Below are 23452 nucleotides of genomic sequence, written 5' to 3'. Positions count from 1 at the left end.
AAAATTGTAAGGTGTTCCATCCAATCCCTAAAATCTATTCTGTCTACATCCTGTGCATAACACAATGTGTCTTTGAACTTGCCAAATTCTTGCAGTGCATTAATTGTAGACAGTGTGGGATAGATTAACACCGGGGTACTGGCCATTCATTAGAGAAGTATCTTGGCTATGTTACTGCTTTATAAAGGAGCTTTTATATTCCACAGTTACATTCCCTCTAGTCATTCAAAGGCGGCCCTTCAGTGAAGAAAGACTTCAGACTTAAACCCATTCTTTTTGAAAAAAGTATTAAACAATGTAATGCCTCATTAACAGATCCTGTATTTTAAATTCCAATCCAGTTTCACGAAAAGCAAAAATAGCCAGTTAAGAGCCAGCAACTATATTTTCCATGCCATAGTTGTAAAAAGAAATGCTATGAGACGTTAATCTTAGTGATTGGTGTGATGCTACAGCAGCCGCTGATGGAAGATTTCAAATAACTACACATCTTTTTTATATTAAAAAATCTGTTTCCTGAATGCAGTTTGTTCTCACAAAGGTGAAGGACCACACTTTACAGATACAGCATACAGTTGATAAGCTGAAAGTCTCGCATTGAAAATATCAGCAAGATGATGCGGGGCAATGGGAGAGACAGACAGTACTCTTCTACTTGCTTTTCTGACAGCAAGTAGAAGAGTATCTGTTCCCCATTTAATATGCTTTTTAATATTTTTAATATTGTGTACCTTCAAGTCATTTTTTACCTATGGCAGTGGTTCTCAACCAGTGGGTCCCCAGGTATTTTGGCCTACAACTCCCAGAAATCCCAGCCAGTTTACCAGCTGTTAGGATTTCTGGGAGTTGAAGGCCAAAACATCTGGGGACCCACAGGTTGAGAACCACTGACCTATGGCAACCCTAAGGTGAACCTATCAAAAGGGTTTGTTGGCAAGATTTGTTCAGAAGAGGATTGTCATTGCTTTTCTCTGTGTCTGAAGGAGTGTCCAAGGGCCACCCAGTGGGTTTCATGGACAAGCAGGGATCAAAACCCTGGTCTCCAGAGTCATGCTGCAACATTGAAATTATTGTATAATGCCCTTGCTTTTTATGAGAATGAGTCTACAAAAACAAATATATACAGACCTTCCTTTTATTTTTAACTTTGCCTTGGAAAATCTTTTTAGTGTTAGCAATGTTTAAGGTTTTTCCTCCTCCACATTTGTCGGTATAGGGTTAACAACAGGAAATACTTTTTGCCTTAGATCCGCATTTGCATACACACCACTCTCGTCTTGCCATGTATTAATACCATGCCTTCTGTAGTCTGCTGTGTCACAAAACTGAGAGTGACACTTTCTATGAACTACAGAGTAGCCAGCTGGATCAAGTGTAACCTAAAGAAAATGCAGAAAGCTATGTTAGTTATCAAAAGAAAAATTTAAGTAATAAACATTAACTGTAATTAAGATTAATCAGAAATTATCCAGTTGAGGATATATTTTTTTCCTCCAGTAAAATTTATATGATTAGACCATTTGGTTTATATCTATTGATGTGTAGCACAGGGACTGTACAATCATTTTTCTGTATACACGGATTCAACCATCCAATGCTCAAAAATATTTTTGAAATATTAAAAAAAGAAAAGCTCGACTTTGCCATTTTTATATAAGGGATACCATTTTATCAAGCTCAGAAAATGCTGAAAAAATGAAAACAATTAAAATTAGAAGTCACTGGAAGTCCACTTCACATTTTATTTTATTTTATTTCAAATAATGGATGTCCTCTATATTTATCCAACTCACACAGGTGTTTTTCCAGGTCCAGAAGTGGGTGAGCAGCAAGTAAGTAATAAATACATCTTTTACAGGAGAAAGGAAAGTCTGGTGGGAGGTGACGTACAAATGCTCTGGGGGCACCTTTGGGCTGCAAGAATGCCCTTGGGCCATTTCCTAGCCTTTCCTGATTTAAAAAGTAGTAAAATGAGAAAAAATAAGGACAGAAAGAAACTATGAACAATTTTGTTAAAATGTTAGCAAATCCATTGCTTTCCTGAAATAATAGGCGAATGGGATTGTGATGGTGTTTCAAGTATGTGAAATCCTTCCTTTCTGATTTTGTAGTTTCTAGTATGTGAGGAGGCCTTTCCTTTCTGTTTCTGTAGTGTATAACGGAAGAATTTGCCATTGTTCTCCTCATCACATTTGCTCAAATTATGTGATAGGATGGAAAGCTGTGAATATTCTAAATAATGAATTGGAGAGGTAAGCTGTAAAGTTATGCCATTCTATCCATCTATTAAGAGAAAAGCAGGGCTGTGTTGCAAAAGGAGTTTCATAGGATTTCATGGGATTCAGAAAGAAATATGCCAGAAAGAAGAGTAGAAAGGCTGGGGTAGATGGTATAGAAATTGAGGAATGGGGGAAATGGAAAGCACAAGCGAAAAAGATGAGAGATTTATGAAGTAAAGCAATAGATGGAAGATGAACAAAGCCAGTAATGGGATTCGAAATAAAAACCTTTAGATCAGGCATGGGCAAACTTGGGGAATCAGCATGGAGCGGTTTCGCTATTGCAAAACTTATACTGAATATATAGAAATATCTAATAAATTCGTAATTTGGTTTAGAGTAGGCATGGGCAAACTTTGGCCTTCAGGTGTTTTGGACTTCAACTTCCACAATTCCTAACAGCCTACCAGCTGTTAGGAATTGTGAAAGTTGAAGTCTAAAACACCTGGAGGGCCAAAGTTTGTCCATGCCTGCTTTGGATGAATATAATTTTGAAACTATGTGATAATATAGGGAAGTAATTTTGCCTAAGCTGGGACATCTTGCAAGGGAATTTGAGGAAACGGGGAAAGCAAAGATGGAAAATGCATTTTACATATTAACTTGAAATAAATAAATGTTTTATGTGCTTAATGAGATCAAAATGTTCAGGGCGGGGGGAGAGCGATCTGCCCCAATGATTGCAGGCATTTTATGTGCACATACAAATTACACTCTCTATTATGAGTCGCTATGGTTACAAAAATATCCTGCCATGATTCTCATTGTACTAAAACCCCTGGCAGATAAAGCCAGGAATGTAGACCAAAGCATTACACATCAACACATTTTTCATCCTCGTTTTTTGGCTCAGAACTGCAATAAAGAGTTCATTTAAAAGCATCATAAGAACCACATACACATGGAAACAAATTAGCATTCCTTTGATTCTTTTAATTCACGGAGTCTCTATCACGGTAAAGTTAAAACTTTCAGTGCTCACAGAAATGCATGTCAATATACAATAAAAACAATTTTGGAATTCCAATTAAGCACCATCCTTGCTCAGAAAATAAAGCAAATGGTTTTTTTCCCCCATGTCTTTCTTTCTTCCTGGAAATATATGGTAAGACAAGTGATTTGTCTAAAGTGATTTGCCAATTAGCCCATTAGAAAAATTCGTGCATGCTCAAATGCTCATGTGCCATATACTTTGGATACTGCTTAAATGTTAAGACATTAAAACTTCACTAAAGCCAACTGTATAATTCTGTTTTGTTTTTTTGTTTTTTTTTCGTGTCAGGAGCAACCGAAGTTGCTTCTGGAGTGAGAGTATTGGCCGTCTGCAAGGACGTTGCCCAGGGGACGCCCGGATGTTTTGATGTTTTTTACCATCCTTGTGGGAGGCTTCTCTCATGTCCCCGCATGGAGCTGGAGCTGATAGAGGGAGCTCATCCACACTCTCCCCAGGTGGGATTCGAACCTGGCAGCTTTCAGGTCAGCAACCCAACCTTCAAGTCACTTAGTCCACTACGCCATCTGGGGGCTCCTATAATTCTGTTGCTATATATCTAAAACTGTATGTCTTCATATTCCATTCACTTGGTAGAAGCTGCATGGAAACACCTCCTTGTGGCAATGATTCAGTATGTCATGCTCCTTGTATATATAGAATTTGGGGGCAGGGGAACACTTTCAACTCCCATATACTTACATATGGTTGATAATCATAAGGTGGAACATAGTCTATATGATATGTCGTATCCAGAAGCCTGTTAAATAGAAGACACAAAAAAGCAGTTGTCCACAGTGTTACACATTTATCTACTTTATATGTAAGAACACTAAAAATAATCTATAATTATATAAATCTGTGTGTTCCTTAGCAAGAGAACATAAAGTGCTTGGAAATGATATTTTCAGAGGATATACCCAGAACGTTTAGTATATTGTTTACTAATTACACTTTGCACAGTTTGTCCCAATTTGGATTTGGCAGGAATATCCTTCTTTGCCATCACCCAGTATCATTACCATTTATTAGGTAAATCAGTCTTTCAGAGCCTTAGACACAGCAGCTTGATTTTCCAAGTTTTGTTTCGTTTTGTTTTTGTTTTGTTTTTTGGGAGGTGGGGGAATAGAGCAGCAATGATAGGGTTTGTTTTGGGGGGGGGGGGGGGGGTTTGCAATGGAATGTCTTAGTGCCAGTCAGCTTTAATTGCTGCCCTATTATTCTTTGGTCCTAAGAATATTTAGTTGTTAGTGCTCCTAGTAAATTGTAAACAAGGCAGCATATCAGTTACCTATTGTAACTTAAATCCCAGTTCCTTCCGGGATTTAGTCCCCATCCCCAACTCAAACCTCTTTTTTATGAAGTCAGGGAGGAGAAATGTTAATTTCCACTCTCTCCTGACATTTGGAGTGGCCATTAACAGATAAGCCCAGTATTTGAAATTGAATTCTTGAATCCATAATTGTATGTTATTATCTTCCACGCCAAATTTATTCCACCAGACTACCTTACAAATAAATTGCAATGTATTGTAAAATGTACTGATAGAGGAGATGGACATTAAAATGTTGTATTTTGTCTTAAGGTAACATAGGCTATGTTGAACATATAATTAGTTTCAGCATATTAGAAACAAAGAATTAAATTCTGGCTATACACACTATAAATGAAAGTATGTGCCAGTGAGCCATACTAAAGTGATATATTAATTTTATATTTGGAGTAGTATTTAATTTTTTTCAAATAAAATTTAATATAATTTTGAAAGCATTTTCTGGGAAATAATATGGAGGAGATTTTAACAAGGTAATTCTAGCTTTCATTGCTTTTTATCACTCTAGGATGGGGTTGCAAATATTTTGTGTGTGTCAGGATCGACTTGAAAAACTACAAGTTGCTTCTGGTGAGAGAGAATTGGCTGTCTGCAAGGACTTTGCCCAGGGGATATTTTACCATCCTATGGGAGGCTTCTCTCAACATGAGGAGCTGGAGCTGACAGACGGGAGCTCACCCCGCTCCCTGGATTCGAACCGCCGACCTTTCAGTTAGCAGTCCTGCCGGCACAAGGGTTTAACCTATTGCGCCACTGGGGGCTCCATGGGGCTGCAAATTACATAATAGTAAAAACAGCAAAGGACAAGGAAGAGAAAGGAGCAGGAAAGGGAATCCTGAAGTGCAGTACCTTGAAATGCAGGTTATACAGGTAGGAAGTAAGAAAGATGCAGTATGTGTGTTTAGTTGGGTGGAGTAGAAGTAAATACACAGACAAGAACTAGAGGACAAACCAGTAAAAAAATAGGCAAGAATATGAACAGAGATGGAAGTAGACTGGTAAAAGAGACAATCATAAATATGAGAAAGAAAGGCAGATTATATTTGGCTGTTCATTTTCATGGGTGCTAAGAAGGATTTCATTGTAGTGTTAATAGTTCATAAGCTCAAAACCCTATAGACTCAGTTTAGAATTCATACATGCATATGATTATGTTTCTAATTATTAATGCAAACATCAGATATTTTAATAAAGAGAAATAAAATAATATTTTAAAATAGATAACTGCAATTGATTTTTAGTGATAAGTCAATTAAATTTTCTGTTAAACTATTTATTTTATTCCAAATGTTGTTACCTGCCACTGTTGTTCCTTGCATCAAGCAAGATTAGAGGGGCCACAACATTCACTCTTAGGATAAATCATATTGTACCCTCATAGCAGGAAGGGAAAGAATAAGCTGGTAAAGCACAGCTTTTGCATCTTTCCAATGCACATGGCCATTTGTGCAGAAATGGTCCATTTAAGATAAGCGGTATTGAGAGTGCACATTTTCCCATAGATTACTTTCAGTTTTCATATAACAAAGTAAAAGGCATTTGTTATTTTCAATGTATTGTGAATGTGAAATGCCTTTCTTTTCAGTTTTGTCTCTGAATTTATTTATCTTTTTCTATTGTTTACAGACTACAGAAAATGGAAATTAATCATATAATGGAAATGAATAGCAGCAGAGCAATACCTTCAGGCAATCAAGAGATACTGTGCCAATATTACTGTTGAATTAACTATCTGTTTTATGTACTATATATACTCATGACTCTAAAAATCTCAGACAATTTATTCACAGTTCACTTTAAATGTGCTCCCAGCCATTTTGGGTGCTTGAGATGGAAAGGAGAGGTTCCAGCCATGTTTAATAGGGGCTTACTATAAAGCCTTGCAAGGCTGGCAACCACTTTAAATAGGGGCTTACTGTATAAGCTCTCACATTGCTGCTGTATGCCACTTGGGATGAATGCTCTCAATTTACACATGAAGTCGGTTTATACAAGGGTATATATATGGTATATATGGTATCTTTTCTTACTAGGAATGAAATATTTCCTGTTACTTACAACTAATATTAATATACAGTATGTCATTTTTATCATGCGTGACTATTGATGTGGGATAAAGTGGTTCTTTATCTTAGTCCATATTTAAAGCTTTTTTGTTTTCTGCCAATGTTTGCATCTTTCTCTTTTTCTAACCTTACCCATTCCCTCTGGTATTTTGCACTACAACTCCCAGAACTTCCCAGTCAGAAAATTCTGGGAGCTGTAATGCAAAATGATATATTTGTAACTTCTTGATCAAAATTTACATGTACTAACATTTTAAAACGATTTGGAGAATGATATGGCAATACAGCTCCAAGCCCTCTCTCAGGCCGTCCTGTCTCCCTGAAAGAATCAAAGAGAGACATAATTTCAGACTACAAGTAAATTAAATTAATTATGTACAAGTACAATTTTAGTGTAATGTATATAGGTTTACTCATAAATACAATCTGATGAATTGAATGAGACCAGCTTCTCTTTTATCCCCATCAATTTTTCATACCACCTTAATCCAAAACTGCTTTTGACACTGCCAACATTCTTCCTAAGTTTAGAACAGTTTCTGGAAATAGCCACTACTGCTCTCTACTGGACAGGCTGGCTAAGACATGTACTGTACATTAATTTAAGTTTATTTCTGAGGTGATTACATCAAAGTTATCCTCATTTTGCAGATATCTCTAGTACACAGAAGAATCTTCTATCTTGACAGCACAAGGGAGCTTGGTACAATTTTTACTTTAAACTACATTCATCAAAATGAGTATAATGGAGAATGCCATGTAATATTTTCCAGTATTCCCATGGTGAACTGTCAACTATATTACAGATATGTGTGCAATACATGTAGGAATTCTTGGAATCCAATATACATGGCAATAAATATTTCTGAGAATAAGTACTGGAAGGCAGAATGGTAGAAGTGCAAAAATAAACCCATTATATGTTATATCTCATAATATATTTAAATTGTGAATATGGATTCAAAAGCATCCAGAGATACCTTTTAAGAACACCAATTTCAAAATTATCTTTATCCAACATGAGCGTGGGTATTTCTAGTTCTTTATACTCTTTAATTCTATAGGGTTGAGACAAAAAATCTTGATTTGTGGTGATCCATTTCTAAAAGGAAATATAAGGCAAGAAAGAAAAGGCATTTTAAAGAAAAATCCTAGCTGTCAGCTTAATAGTAGTAGTAATAGTAATGTTATATGCAATATATCTGTTACTTACATATTATGGGACATACTGTAAATATTTTAATTTCATATCATAAGATATCAAGGTAGTAGAAAGAAATTAATTCAAACAATTCAAAACCATTTAAAATTTAAAACAACCAAATGTAATTTAGATAAATTGTTTAACAAGTTTTAAATATAACATGTTAAAAGCATCCACGTGTACTTTATGCTTTTACAAGTGTTCTTTTGAAACTAGTTAAGGCCGATTAATTTTTATAAGCAAAGCATTTTTTTTCAGGGAGATTATGTTCCTTCTTCTTTCAATTAAACCTATCTTGTCTTAGCTGTCTCCCAAGGCTTCAGCCTTATCTGATCATTCTTCATTCTCCAGCTTGTGTCCCAGACACGCTTACTCCCAGAACCATATCTTTTTGAGCCAATGAGTGTTATTGTTGCAATTGTTGTATGGGAATCACTCAATATTCCAAAAGTTGGACTGCAACTCCCAGTATTCCTGCCCATTGGGTAGGCTGACTAGGTCTTCTGAGAGTCCAATAGCATATGGAAAGACACATGATTCCCACTCCTGGCATATGCGCATGCTTATGTGGCTTCATTATGGCAACTCCATGAATTTCATAGGGTTTTCCCAGGCAAGGAGTACTAAGAAGTGTTTTTGCCATTTCCTTCCTCTGAATTTTAACCTACAGCACCTGAGATTCATTGGCAATTTCCCACCTAAATACTAAACAGAGCTGGACCTGCTTAACTTCCAAGATCAGGCAGGATCTAGTACCTTTAGGGTATTTAGACTTGTCTTCTGATATATAACTAAAATGGAATTGTTTGATCCAACTACAATAGCAATTAATAAGAGGGTTGTAAGTCAATATTTAAATAAATTATTTTAATTCAATGCTTTTATTCTGATTGTGTCTATATTGGATTTAGGGCATCATTTAGGGCAGGGGTCCCCAAACTAAGGCCCGGGGGCCGGATGCGGCCCTCCGAGGTCATTTACTTGGCCCCCGCCCTCAGTTTTATAATATAATATATTGTATATACATATAATATTGATAATAATATTATAATGTAATACAATATAACACTAATAATAATACCATATAATAATATTAATTATATATTCTATATTACATATAATATTACTAATAATATTACAGTATTGTGGTATAGTTCAATATAGTAATATATAATGCTAATATTGTGCTATGCTAATAATATAATATATTGTATGTACATATAATTTGTAAGCCACTCTGAGTCCCCTTTGGGGTCAGAAGAGTGTGATACAAATGTAGTAAATAAATGTAGTAAATAATAAATAAATACATAAATAAATAAATTTTAGACTTAGGCTCACCCAAAGTCTGAAATGACTTGAAGGCACACAACAACAACAACAACAACAACAACAACCCTAATTAACTTGACTATCTCATTGGCCAGAAGCAGGAGCACACTTCTGATCAATGTATGTGGTTAAAATTGTTTTTATTTTTAAATATTGTATTGTTCTTTCATTGTTCTTGTTGTTTTTTGCACTACAAATAAGACATGTGCAGTGTGCATCGGAATTTGTTTTTATTTCTTTTTCAAATGATAATCCGGCCCCTCAACAGTCTGAAGGATTGTGGACCGGCCCTCGGCTTAAAAAGTTTGAGGACCCCTGATTTAGGGCATCGTATTTTGGGGAAGGTTCTGATTAAGACAGTGATTCTCAACCTGGGGTCCCCAGATGTGTTTGGCCTTCATCTCCCAGAAATCCTAACAGCTGGTAAACTGGCTGGGATTTCTGGGAGTTGTAGGCAAAAAACATCTGGGGACTCCAGGTTGAGAACCACTGGATTAAGAGAATGCAAATTCTCCTACTACTCTCAGAATTCAATAGCATGGAACCATGAAAGTTAAACTGGTGTTAAGCCTCACTAATTGTATGGTGTAGTTCTAAACCAACTTCAGAGCAAATTCAATATTAAACATTAGTACAATAGAGTCTGACTTATCCAAGCCTCGCTTACCCAAGTTTCTGGATTATCCAAGACATTTTTGTAGTCAATGTTTTCAATATATTGTCATATTTTGGTACTAAATTTGTAAATTTGTAATTACAACATAACATTACTGCGTATTGAACTGCTTTTTCTGACAAATTTGTTGTAAAACATAATGTTTTGGTGCTTAATTTGTAAAATCATAACCTATTTTGATGTTTAATAGGCTTTTCCTTAATCCCTCCTTATTATCCAAGATATTCGCTTATCCAAGCTTCTGCCAGCCCGTTTAGCTTGGATAAGTGAGACTCTACTGTACTTCATATAAATGATAGAAAACCTTTTTACCTGATCCATGGTTCCAAGACGCCAGTAAGTAGAGCGACATAAATTTTTAGAGCCCAAAGAAATTTCATGTATATCATAATCCTTAGGTTCAGTCTCCCGATTTGAATACCTTTAAATAATTGAAAAGTTACTAACATTTATGTAATAATGGCAACATTAAAGAGATACACACAACAGCATACTCACCAACATTTTACAGTTGAAAACCAGGACACAATTTACTGAAGCTGACATTTACCTACCCTCCAAAAGAGCAGAGTTAGAGTCCAGTGTCTGGCATACCCTGTTACTTTGCCAGCCAGATCAACACGCAAATCAGGTTTGAAGGCAACAAGAACAGAGGTTTTTTACTTTCAGGTCTAAAAGGATGTCTCATACATAGTTTCTGCTCAAAAAGATCCGATACAACCATGAAATACAGTGCATGACCTTTAATACCCTTTAAGAGCCATTCGACGTTCTCGCATGCTCCCGATTGGCTAGAAATCAGCCTCATTTGCTGGGTCCCCATTTGCTGTGGAATCCTAGTAATATCAGGGGTGGACAGAGTCTCTTCCATGGCGGGAAAAACAAGCAGGTATAATTGGTAAACTTGGAACCCAAGTCATTTGGAAAGACCCATCCAAAAAGGAGGCGGACAGGCAAACATATGGTGAATCAGTATGTTCAACTATTCATGATGGGATTATTGATCAAGTTCGGTTTGCACAAAAGTTGAGCCTCAGAACATAATAGGGCTGTTATGCAGATATGATTAGTTCAATGAAAAACATATAGATTTTATGTTGTTGGTGTCTGACAGCCACTCATCTCTGGATTCCTTCAGGAGATTGAAGTTTCTTTTGACAGCATTTGGAAATGTTTATATTAATATGTTTTTAACTCCATGTTTTAATGTTTAATGTTATTGCATTTTATGATATAATTGATAGTTGTATGTCATTGTTTTATGTAGGCATTGAATTTTGCCATAATATGTTTGGAAACCGCTTTGAGTCCCCTGCCAGGGGTGAGAAATATATAAAAAATTCCAGCTGTCATGGTCTCTCTTTGATGGACTCACATCACGACAGGAGGGCAGCTGGCAAAAGCTGCTCAGGTTCATACACAAGCAGAATATTTGGTTTACGTTTTCCCCCTAAACACTAGATTGCACCCAAATATGTTTCCTTGCTCCAGCACATGTTATCATAGTTTTTAACACAGAGCCCATATGTACCGTGTTTCCCCGAAAATAAGACCTCCCCAAAGAATAAGACCTAGCTCGGGTTTGGGGGGATTGCCAAATATAAGGCCTCCCCTGAAAGTAAGACCTAGCAACTAAGGCTGCAGCAGAGTTCCATTGGGAAGCATGGCTGCAGGGCAGAACCAGCACTCATACACACACCGGAGGGAGGGAGGGAGGGAGGGAGGGAGGGAGGGAAAGTGCTTGCTTTCTGTGCCTCCCTCCCTCCCTGCCTTGCCTTGCCTGTCCCCCAGCCGAGGCTTGAAAAACCTTTCGTGGCTGCTACTGCGCTGCCGTTTCTTCCTTCCTTCTGTCTCCCTCCTGGCCATGCTGCCTTGCTTCCCAGAGGCTTCTGATTGGCTCCTGGAGCCAGGGCAAGGGAGGGTGGGAGGGAGGGAAGGAAGAGGGTTTTCGTCCTGCTGCTTTTGCTCCTTAAAGGTACAGGACGCATTGGGATTCTCCTCTCATCTTCCTATCCTATGCCATAAAACTGATTATTTTATACTATTATTCTATTGCCATATTATTATCATCATATTCTGTTACTATTATTATATCCCATTATTATATTATCCTATTAATATATTTTAAATCATTATATTATATTTTCTATTATTATTATATCATTATATTATTATTCTATTATTCTTCTATTATATTTTCATATTATTATATTATTATTCTGTTATTATTAAATTCCATTTTATATTACCCTATTAATATATTTTGTATCATTCTATTCTATACTATTATTCTATTATATTATCATATTATTTTATTATTATTAGCATATTCTGTTATTATTATTATATTCCATTTTATATTATCCTATTAATATATTTTATATCATTCTATTCTATTCTATTATTCTATTATATTATCCTATTATTATTATATTATTATGCTATTCTGTTATTATATCCCATTATTATATTATCCTATTAATACCATATTATTATCATTTTCTGTTATTATTATATCCTATATTATATTATCTCATTAATATATTGTATATAATTATATTATTATTATATTATCATATTATTATTATAGTATATTATATTATTCATCATTCATGACTACATTGAAACTAGAATAGAGAGAAATCAGCGTGGAAACCTTGTGAAACCTAAATTGCAAGAGGTACCATAGATTGTTGTACATGTAAATAATGGTAGTAACAAGAAATTCTTGATAGGATTCATAGTTTGTCTGGTTATGCTGGTTTGTGATGACAACTACTTTACAGTATATAATAAATGTTCATTTTGTTGTTCAACAATAAATGTGAGCTCTTCTTCATGGAAAAATAAGACATCCCCTGAAAATAAGACCTAGTGCATCTTTGGGAGCAAAAATTAATATAAGACCCTGTCTTATTTTCGGGGAAACAGGGTATGAGTCCCAAAAGGATCATAACCATGTGTATAATACAAAGGATGTTTTTAAAAACCTATAGAGGTATCATTCTCAGATGCGGAATGAAGTTCCTTTATTAGGGGATTTTGGAATAGATTTATTGATCTGGGTTTTTTAGACACACATTTCCTATTCACCTCCACCCCGCGGGGATTCAATTTTGGTGAAAGATTAAGTAATCCCCTCCGGATCGTGTAGTTTCCGACTGGGTTGCTGAAGACAAGGTCTATTGCAGGGAATCGGAATGGAGCAGCTTTGCTATTGCGAAACTTGTATTCAATATACAGAAATATTTAATAAAATCATAATTTAGTTTAGAGCAAGCATGGGCAAATTTTGGCCCTCCAAGTGTTTTGGACTTCAACTCCCACCGGCTGTTAGGAATTCTGGGAATCGAAGTCCAAAACACCTGGAGAAACAAAGTTTGTTCATGCCTGGCTTAGAGCCTTGTCCTGAGTTTATCTTTTGGAAGTGGTCAAGATGGCAAGTTTTAGAGGGGAAGAAAATAGAAGCTAGGAGAGTCTGCAACAGTTTGCTTTTGCCTGAGCTTCTTCTCCTGCCTCCCCTTCTGAGTTGAGTGCAAGCTACTTTTGCATTTTGGATTCAGGTTTCAGCAACTGAAGTAAGTCAGGCGACGATTTCATAGTCACTGCAATAAAAACAAGCACTGTATTATATATTACTGTATACAACCCAGATCAATCGGTAATGGTTTTGTCTCCTTACCAGCCATACACAAGAGTTGGTCTCCCATAGAAGGCCTGTTTGGAGCGCAAAGTCAGCGCTCCTTTGCGCTCCATCACATCTGTGGGGCCTATTTCCATTTCCAAAACTTTCTTGGACAACCACTTTATCTTAAGCCTCAATAAACGATTCTCCTTTTTGCAAGGCAGACTTCTCTCTTGGTTCTCATCAATCCCTATATAGCTCTGCCTCCAATACCTCACTCTCTATGCATAAGTAAATAAAATGAAAACAGAACTACTTCCCAAGCCGGTCACCATCTCTAGCCTAAGCTAACAAAGCAGGAGGCCAGTGGCTTTGGTACTTGGAGCACACAACCGTCTCCGTGGCAACCGGCGATGCTGCAGAGAGAAAGGATCTTGGAGATCGTTCCAAACGAAGGCCAGAACTACTTTTTCACAGGGATCCTTCAAAGCAAATAAACTACAACTCCCGCTGTATGGTCACAAGTTGAGAAGCCATTCGTCAGGCAGTTTTCTTTCTAGTAAGGCTAGAGAAGGAGACATATAATGTTAGCTGGCTGCCTCTCCTCATGTTTTGAGGAAGGATTCAACATGGTTAGATCAAAACACAAGGCCTTTAAAACAAATATACATTGGACTCTCATTTAATAATAATAATTTTTAAAACTTTATTTATTTATATACTGCCCTATCTCCTCAAGGGACTCAGGGCGGTTTCTAACATAGCAAGGAAACTATACAACTTAAAACCATATAACAACAAAACATAATACAATAATGAGCATTAGTACACTAAACAGAGGGGCCCCTGGTGGCACAGTGTGTTAAAGCGAACTTGCGGAGCTGCTGAACTTGCGGACCAAAAGGTGCCAGGTTCAAATCCCGGGAGCGGAATGAGCGCCCGCTGTTAGCCCCAGCTCCTGCCAACCTAGCAGTTCGAAAACATGCAAATGTGAGTAGATCAATCGGTACCGCTCCGGCGGGAAGGTAACGGCGCTCCATGCAGTCATGCCGGCCACATGACCTTGGAGGTGTCTACGGACAACGCCGGCTCTTCGGCTTAGAAATGGAGATGAGCACCAATCCACAGAGTCGGTCACGACTGGACTTAACGTCAGGGGAAAACCTTTACCTTTACTTTTACACTAAACATACAAATCAATCTATTAACCACAGGCTTAAGAACTAATAACAAAACACTCCATCAGTGTATTCAGTTAACCAGAACTCAAGCAACTGGCAATTTTTAAAACATCCAAAGACTTGAAGCATACTGCATTCACAAGGCTTTTATAATACAGAAAAACTGTGTTACATGAATGTGTTGTTATTTGCTGTTAATTACTGTATTCCAATATTAATATTAAGGCAATACAGAGTTTATGGTATGCTATAGTATGGGGTTTAGTATTAGTTAGGCCTATTTTTAATAATAACTCTCAAGCAACCAGAAATTACATTTATCCATATTCGAGCAATCACCATGGCTGCCGGTTAACCGAGGCCCCTTTGACACTGCTCTATAAAATCCAGATTATCTGCATAGATAATCTGAATTATATAATAATAATAATAATAATAATAATAATAATAATAATAATAATAATACTTTATTTCTATACCACCCTCTCTCCCAGAAAGGACTTAGGGCAGTTTACACACAGAAAAAAGGTAAACATTCAATGCTCAAAATAATGCAAGCACATCAAAAATCAAAGTAATACACAATAATAACAGTAATGGGTTAAACCCTTGTGCCGGCAGACTGCTGACCGAAAGATTGGTGGTTCGAATCCAGGGTGAGCGGAGTGAGCTCCCATCTGTCAGCTCTAGCTTCCCATGCGGGGACATGAGAGAAGCCTCTCACAGGATGGTAACACATCAAACATTAAGGCGTCCCCTGGGCAACATCCTTGCAGATGGCCAATCCTCTCACACTAGAAAGCGACTTAAAGTTTCTCAAGTAAACTTATAGCAAAAGAATCAAAACTGTATAAAATAATCCAATAGACATGGTAACACTAATAACATGAATTAACATTAAAATATACCCCGTAAGACAATTAAAATACATTAAAATATAGCAATGTAGAAGGGATCTGAGAGTCTACTTTATCAAGACAGACATCTACTTTATCAAGATTAAAACACATTAAAAGCATGTGGAACTGTAGCAGCCACTCTAATATATATCGTAATACAATTGTCATAATGGCAGAGAAAAGTGGAATTTAACTCTTTCTTCTCCCTTGATAATTTCTTTTTCATCTTCTAATGTCAGAAAAGGTAGAGCTCACATTAACTACCCCAAAACTTCCACCAACGCCTATATTTCAGCCATGAGAAGGTGTCAGCTTTGTGGAAATACCCTCTGGCAAATTAAATTCTCTGTACATGCTCACAGACACACCCATATTTACTGGAGTCTAGTGAGCCAACGAATCTAATGCATACCTCAATTTTCAAAACCATGAAACCCAAAAAAGTATTTGCTGGTGAATGTAATGCACAATGGCAAAAAATGCACTCTTTATTATTTGGCCAAAACAGTGTGCATTACAGTTGATGCCCGCTTAGAATTCTTTCTTTAAATCACAAACACGTTAGAGCACCAAAGCTTTCGGCAATTGAAAGGGAAATGTCAAGATGCATCTACGCTGCAGAGTGAATCCACTTTAACTGCCTTGGTTCAGTGCTATGGAATCCTGAGGGCTGTAGCTTGACAAGGTCTTGAACCTTCTCTGCTAAAGGTTAATGCCTCACCAAACTACAAATCACACGATTGCATAGCATTGAGCCATGGCAACTAAATTAGAGATGAGATCCCTCAAAGAGGAGCTCCAGGTGCAGTTCCTGCAGCAGCTTTCCCTTTTGCTTTGGCTCAGCACTAAGATTGCTGTATGACGCAAATCTAATGCACACCACAATTTAGGCAAGGTCATTTGTCCAAAAAAAAGGTGAGCATTAGATCTGAGTAAATATGGTAGTTATGTTGATCATGCCATCATAAGAAACTTGGGAGCAATGGTTGCCATACCTTAAGCTCTTTAAAATTAGCAGTTCCTGAGAAGATCTCCAGGCTCTATGTGTAAAAAGGTGCATTTGAAATGTAAATTAATTTTGTTTTTAGACTTGGGCCCTACCTCCATGATATGTAATTATTTACGCAGTTGCAAATACAGATATTCCAAATTCCAAATGAACCTGAAATTCAAACCATTTTGGATATTTTGACCACCCTATTTGAATAGACAGAGCTGAGCTTTGCATAAATATGTATAAGGTTGCATTTATAATGGCTGCTTCTGTGCATGAGTTTGGATGTAAGAGGAGACATTTATCTTACTTTTCTCCTTCCGGTGGTGTACTAGCACATGATGTCTGGGCACACAAAACCATGCATGCAGAATGGAAGGGCTTTTTGATTATCTTTGATACACTTCTTCCCCCTGCAATACGATTTTCTGTGTATTAGGCAAAACCAGGCAGGTATGCTGGGGGTGCATCTATTATACTGTAGAATTAGTGCAATTTGACATTTCAACTGCCATGACTCAATGCTATAGAATTCTAGGAGCTGTAGTTTTACTTTACCATTCTCTGCTAAAGAGTGCTTGTGCTTCACCAAATTGCAAATAGCATTGAACCATGGCAGTTAAAGTGGTACGAGACAGCATTAATTTTAGTGTGGAGCCACTTGTATGTTTAGTTAGGAACGATTCCTCCAGATGTACTCAGTTCCAATGTGTATACTGTATAGATCGGCAGTGGTCTCAAGCACACATTTCCATTAAAGCTGTGAAATGTACATTGTCAATGAAGAGTTATGTATGCTAAGGCTTTCTCCAGATATAATGTTATTGTGTGCCTTCAAGTTGTTTCTAACTCATGGCAACTGGTCACAAGGTTGCCTTGGCAAGATTTGTCCTAAAGAGATTCGCATTTGCCTTCTTCTGAGAATGAGTGTGACTTGGCCAAAAGCACCCAGTGTTTAATAGCTGAGAATGGATTGAATTCTTGGTCTCCAGGGTTATATTCCAATGCTCATACCATTGCATCAAACTGAGTCCTTATAATAGTTGATGGATTTCATTTAATTGCCATGACCTTGGAGACGTCTACGGACAATGCCGGCTCTTCAGCTTAAAAATGGAGATGAGCACCAAGCTCCCAGAGTCAGACATGACTGGACTTGATGTCAGGGAAAACCTTTACCTACCTTTACCCTTTGGATACACCTACCCTGTAGTTTGACACCACTTTAACTGCAATGATTCAGTGCCTTCTCTGTCAAAGGCTACAGCTGTTGCACTCCAGCACTGGAACACCCTTTCACCCAACACCACACCAGAGTCCAGTACTCCAATAAAAGGATGTTTATTAAAGAAAGGATATAAAAAGGAAAAAGACAAAATACAAAAAAAAATCAGTAAATGATATAAAATGCACTTCTCAAAAGAAGCCTGAGTTCAGTAACAGTAATAAAAAAGCCAAAAAAAAAACACAAAACCAAGGAATGCAACAGCATAACATTAAACCAAAAGTATATGCAGGAACATGAAGACAGGAACTTCTCCAATTTAATTTCTCCAAAGATACATAGGAATAAACAGGAACATGAAACAGGAACCTATACATGACAATACATGAACCAAGAATTTGGAATCATTAACAGGAGAAGGATCTCCTTTAGCAACGTTGTCTCCTCTGAAAGGCCTGAAAGCAAACTACTTAATTTAAGCTCTCCAAGACACCTATGACATTATGCCCAACACATCAGGACCTCAAGGTTCTTATCTCGAATCCTTTCAGAATATCTAGTTTGCAGGCTTTTCATGCCCTGCATTCTCAGGTCTAATCTATTCTCCCTTGAAAACTCCTCGTCTTCCCAAGGTCTGTTCTCAAGGGAACTGGTACTTTCATTTTCCCCTGCTGCCTGGGAATGAGCTGAAGAATCCAAAACATCAGCCTCATCTGCCTGCAAGGTCCGAACACTCACAGATTCCTCATTTTGGAACCCATTATCCCCCTCATCCCCTGAACATTCAGAAAAATCCTGATGCTTGCCAGACTGCAACAACTGCCACCTCATTAAACTACAATTCCCAGGATTATAGCATTGATTCATGGCAGATAAAGTGGTGTCAAACTACATTAGTTCTGCAGTTTAATTGCACCCACAGGGGCTTAAGCAGGTTTCTTACCTTATCACCAACCTGCCACAGTATACGCTAGACCAGGGGTCCCCAAACTAAGGCCCGGGGGCCGGATGCGGCCCTCCAAGGTTATTTACCTGGCCCCCGTCCTCATTTATAATATAATATTTTTATATCAGTTTTAATAATATAATATATTGTATATACATATAATATTGATAATAATATTATAATGTTATACAATATAATACTACTAATAATACCATATAATAATATTAATTATATGATGTATATTACATATAATATTACAGTATAATGGTATAGTTCAATATAGTGCTAATATTGTGCTATGCTAATAGTATAATATATTGTATGTACATACAGCTGCTCTGAGTCCCCTTCGGTGTGAGAAGGGCGGGATATAAATGTAATAAATAAATGTAGTAAATGAATAAATAAATAAATAATTTTAGACTTAGGCTCGCCCAAAGTCTGAAATGACTTGAAGGCACACAACAACAACAATCCTAATTAACTTGACTATGTCATTGGCCAGAAGCAGGCCCACACTTCCCATTGAAATCCTGATAGGTTTATGTTGGTTACAATTGTTTTCATTGTTGTTTTTGTTTTGCACTACAAATAAGACATGTGCAGTGTGCATAGGAATTTGTTCTTTTTTTCCCCTCCAAATGATAATTCGGCCCCTACACAGTCTGAAGGATTGTGAACTGGCCCTCTGCTTTAAAAGTTTGAGGACCCCTGCGCTAGACCTTATTATCACTCTGTATGGACCCGAAAAACTGGGTTTATTAATATCCATGAAAGCTTATGCTAAAATAAAAACCAATTCTCTTAAAGGTACTGACATATTCTTTATTTTCTCTTCCTCCCTTCTTCCTTTTTATGCTGCAAGTGGCTATCTCTTTGAAACCCTTTTGGCACTGTTACTTATTTGCTCTCTTGTTCGACACACCATTACCACTTGATTAGGTGGAGGAAACACTTCCATCAAAAATCTGGGATTTCTTTCTCCCCTTCACACACGCTCTTTGAAGCAAGTAAAGGAAACCCTTAAAAAAGAAAGACTGCAGTTGCTTTCATCCCTTCACCAAACCTAGATAGGTAAAAGAAGCCTAGTTTTCATCCACAAAATCTCATTCTTATCTTGCCCTCCTCATTTTCTTGCCTCTCCCATCTTCATTTACACTAAGAGAGCTATGCACCGTGGTTGAGATTTTCATTTATTTATCTCTTGTGAAACATTGTAAATGTGAAATGTTGTATATGAAGGAAGTTCTAGTCAAAGGATTTACCTGACCATTCTACAGAGATAGTGCTTTTGCTTCCCGCTATGAGAGAATGGTTTAATTAAAATAACTGAAGAGCCATTTAATATAGGCACTCGTTCATAGAATTATTTAGTTGGAAGAGACCACAAAGGCTATCCAGTCTAACTCCATGCAATGCAATCAAAGAACTCCCAATATCCTTTAACACCTCCAGAGATGGAGAAGCCACCACACTCCAAGGCAATGTATTCCATTTTCCAACAGCTGCTTCCATCAAAATTCACCCTAATATTTAGGAGGAATCTCTTTCTGTAGTTTGAATTGATTGCTCCATGTCTTGCTCTCTGGAGCAGCAGAAAACAAGTGTGCTCCATCTTCAATATGACATATTTTCAAATATTTAAACATGGCTATCGTGTCTCTCTTAACCTTTCCTTCCCCAGACCAAACATACCCAGCCGCCTAAGCTGTTTCTCATAGGGTACAATTTCTAGATCTTCAATCATGTTCCATCTTGTCAGCATTTTTCTTGAATAGTGGCACCCAGAACTGGACACAGTATTTCAGGTGATCTGACCAAAACAGAAAAGAAAGGTATTATTATTATTTCCCAGTATACTGTTATTGATGCATACTAGAATCACATTGGCTTTTTTAGCTGCTGCATCACACTGTTGACTCTCTGCTAAAATGGGTGTTCATGGTTTAGATAGCGTAGTGTTGTAAGTTTTAATTATCTCTTCACTCTGCCTAACATAACCTCACAAAACTTCTGTGTCTCACACCTGTTCTAAACTATGAGTAGTTATATTTATAAGTCAAATGGTTGTAACTCAGGGAATGCCTGTACACGACAGGAACTAAATGCTACAGTAAGAAGATCATTCCCTCAGTTTCCTGTGAGATACTTAGAAGACCATAAACTTTTCACACTTGAATTCAAATGTTCCCAGTACAGCCAGAGACAACTGTGTGGCACAATGAACTGAATAGAGCAGGCATGGGAACATTTTGGCCCTCCAGGTGTTTTGGACTTCAACTTCCACAAATCCTAACAGCCAGTAGGCTGGGTTGCTGTGAATTTTGTCCCAGGCAGTAAGCAGCCAGACCTTGAAGCTGAAAGGCTATTCAATGCTAACCAAGGTGGCCACTGGCAACACCTGCCTCAAACAGACAAGAACTCTTTCTCCCACCCTGGACTTTCCACAGATACATAAACTCCACTTGCCTAGTTTCCAACAGACCTCACAATCTTTGAGGGTGCCTGCCATAGATGTGGGCGAAACGTCAGGAGAGAATGCTTCTGGAACATGGCCATACAGCCTGGAAAACTCACAGCAACCTGTGATCCCGGCCATGAAAGCCTTCGACAACACAGCCAGTAGGTTGTTAGGGATTGTGGGAGTTGAAATTCAAAACACCTGGAGGGCCGAAGTTTGCCCATGCCTGGAACAGAGGTTGGTACTGTTCCATTAGGATTGCAAGTCTTATAAATCTTTGCAGAATCGAGCTCGTGTTGGTGGTTGCTAGCCTGTGTTGTCGAAGGCTTTCATGGCCGGAATCTCAGGGTTGCTGTGTGTTTTCCGGGCTGTATGGCCATGTTCCAGAAGTATTCTCTCCTTACGTTTCACCCACATCTATGGCAGGTATCCTCAGAGGTAGTGAGCTATATTGGAAAAACTCAAAAATCGGAACAGTAAACAAGGAAGAACACTCTAAAAACAGAGGAATTCAAGACATGAGTCATTATCTTTAGTTGTTCCCATCCCTAGTCACCTAAGAATATGCATTTTCAGATTTCCATTCACCTTAAAATGGCCCATGGACTATGGTGCTTGACCACGGATTGGGATTACTGTCTATGTTTTAAGTTATTTTAACTTTTGTAAGATGTGTTATTATACTGTGATTTTATTGTGTTCGTGTTTTTATTGATGTAATACTGTTTTGGGCTTGTCCCACTGTAAGCTGCCCCGAGTACTTTGGGAGATGGAGCGGGGTATTAATGAAGTTTTTTAAAAAATTATTATTATTATATTATAGCTGACGCCTCCGAACAATGGATTCCCCCAGGCAGGAAGAAGCCAGGACCTGAAGTTTGCATGGCCATTAATGCTAATCAAGATGATTAATTACAGTGTTCCCTCACTACTTCACTTTTTGCGGATTCGCTGTTTCGTGGTTTTTCAATAAATTCTAAATGACTATTATAAATAATAAAAAATTACAATTTACAGCCTAAGGAAGGGAGGAAGGAGAAGCCAAAGGGAGAGAAAAGGAGCCCAAGCGGCAACGGGAGGAGAAGTAGGCAATTTATCAACACACAGTTGGTTGATGAAGACTTAAAATTGTGTATAACAGCTAAAATAATGTATAAATATTAAAATAAATATAGCGTCCCTACTTTGTGGATTTTCACTTATTGCGGTTGGTCCTGGAACCTAACCCTAGCGATAAGTGAGGGAACACTGTACAACATTCACACTGGCCTCCAACAGACAAAAGTTCTTTCTCCCACCCTGGACCTTCCACAGATATATAAACCTTCCTTGCTTAGTTTTTCCAATATACAGTAGAGTCTCACTTATCCAACACTCGATTATCCGACGTTCTGGATTATCCAACACATTTTTGTAGTCAATGTTTTCAATAAATCGTGATATTTTGGTGCTAAATTAGTAAATACAGTAATTACTACATAACATTATTTCGTATTGAACTACTTTTTCTGTCAAATTTGTTGTATAACATGATGTTTGGGTGTTTAATTTGTAAAATCATAACCTAATTTGATGTTTAATAGGCTTTCCCTTAATGCCTCCTTATTATCCAAGATATTCGCTTATCCAAGCTTCTGCTGGCCCGTTTAGCTTGGATAAGTGAGACTCCACTGTAATTGCTAAAATAATGTATTAAAATAAATATAGCGTCCCTACTTTGCGGATTTTCACTTATTGCGGTTGGTCCTGGAACCTAACCCTAGCGATAAGTGAGGGAACACTGTACAACATTCACACTGGCCTCCAACAGACAAGAGTTCTTTTCCCCACCCTGGACCTTCCACAGATATATAAACCTTCCTTGCTTAGTTTTTCCAATATACCTCACAACCCCTGAGGATGCCTACCATAGATGTGGGCGAAACGTCAGGAGAGAATGCTTCTGGAATACGGCCATACAGCCCGGAAAGTATATAACAACCCGGTTGCTAGCCTTCTTAGGCAAACCTTCCAAAACCCCACGGCAGCATTTCGGAGGAGAGGGAATACTCAACCTGTACAGGCAAGAGATCCGCCTCTCTGCCGGGCTGCGATGATGATTACGAGCGATGATGATTAAGCTGCCTCTCGGCTCGCTGGCGCTGCCTGCTCCGCCCTGCGGGGGCCACTGACCCGGATGCGCTTGGCTTTCTCCGCCCTGCCAACGAGAGGCGGTGACAGTGCCGCCAGTTGTAAGCTGC

The 23452-nt window shown here is 37.8% G+C and overlaps 1 protein-coding gene and 1 long non-coding RNA gene across 4 annotated transcripts; one reads left to right on the top strand and one right to left on the bottom strand.

Annotated features, from left to right (window-relative positions):
• Nucleotides 1-1121: 1121 nt before the first annotated feature.
• On the bottom strand, nt 1122-23406 carry cfap95 (cilia and flagella associated protein 95). 3 transcript variants are annotated; one of them, XM_062971983.1, is made up of 7 exons: nt 23267-23406; nt 13564-20564; nt 10194-10302; nt 7650-7771; nt 6920-6988; nt 3973-4030; nt 1122-1379 (listed from the first exon to the last, which is right to left on the bottom strand). In XM_062971983.1, the coding sequence occupies exons 2-7, from the start codon at nt 13659-13661 to the stop codon at nt 1182-1184; spliced, it is 654 nt and encodes a 217-aa protein (XP_062828053.1). In that variant the 5' UTR covers nt 13662-20564; nt 23267-23406; the 3' UTR covers nt 1122-1181. The 3 variants fall into 3 exon arrangements, with proteins under 3 accessions (XP_062828053.1, XP_062828054.1, XP_062828055.1); XM_062971984.1 differs by having other exon boundaries at nt 23120-23365; XM_062971985.1 differs by lacking the exon at nt 6920-6988.
• On the top strand, nt 1379-7004 carry LOC134296609 (uncharacterized). Its single transcript, XR_010003404.1, has 2 exons — nt 1379-2252; nt 6230-7004. It is a non-coding gene; the product is annotated as an uncharacterized LOC134296609 (long non-coding RNA).
• Nucleotides 23407-23452: the final 46 nt, after the last annotated feature.

This window comes from Anolis carolinensis, chromosome 2, assembly GCF_035594765.1.
Source record: "Anolis carolinensis isolate JA03-04 chromosome 2, rAnoCar3.1.pri, whole genome shotgun sequence".
Lineage (NCBI taxonomy): Eukaryota > Metazoa > Chordata > Lepidosauria > Squamata > Dactyloidae > Anolis > Anolis carolinensis.
Note: the sequence above shows the minus strand (reverse complement) of the source record. Positions and strands in the feature narration are given on the sequence as shown.

Excerpts from the sequence above, each read along its gene's own strand:
- cfap95 (XM_062971983.1), bottom strand. The coding sequence starts at position 13,661 with ATGGAAATAGGCCCCACAGATGTGATGGAGCGCAAAGGAGCGCTGACT. Across the intron at positions 10,303-13,563 it reads CCAACTCTTGTGTATGGCTG|GTATTCAAATCGGGAGACTG; the intron begins GTAAGGAGACAA and ends AATTATTTAAAG. Across the intron at positions 6,989-7,649 it reads GAAATTGGTGTTCTTAAAAG|GGAGACAGGACGGCCTGAGA; the intron begins GTATCTCTGGAT and ends TGATTCTTTCAG.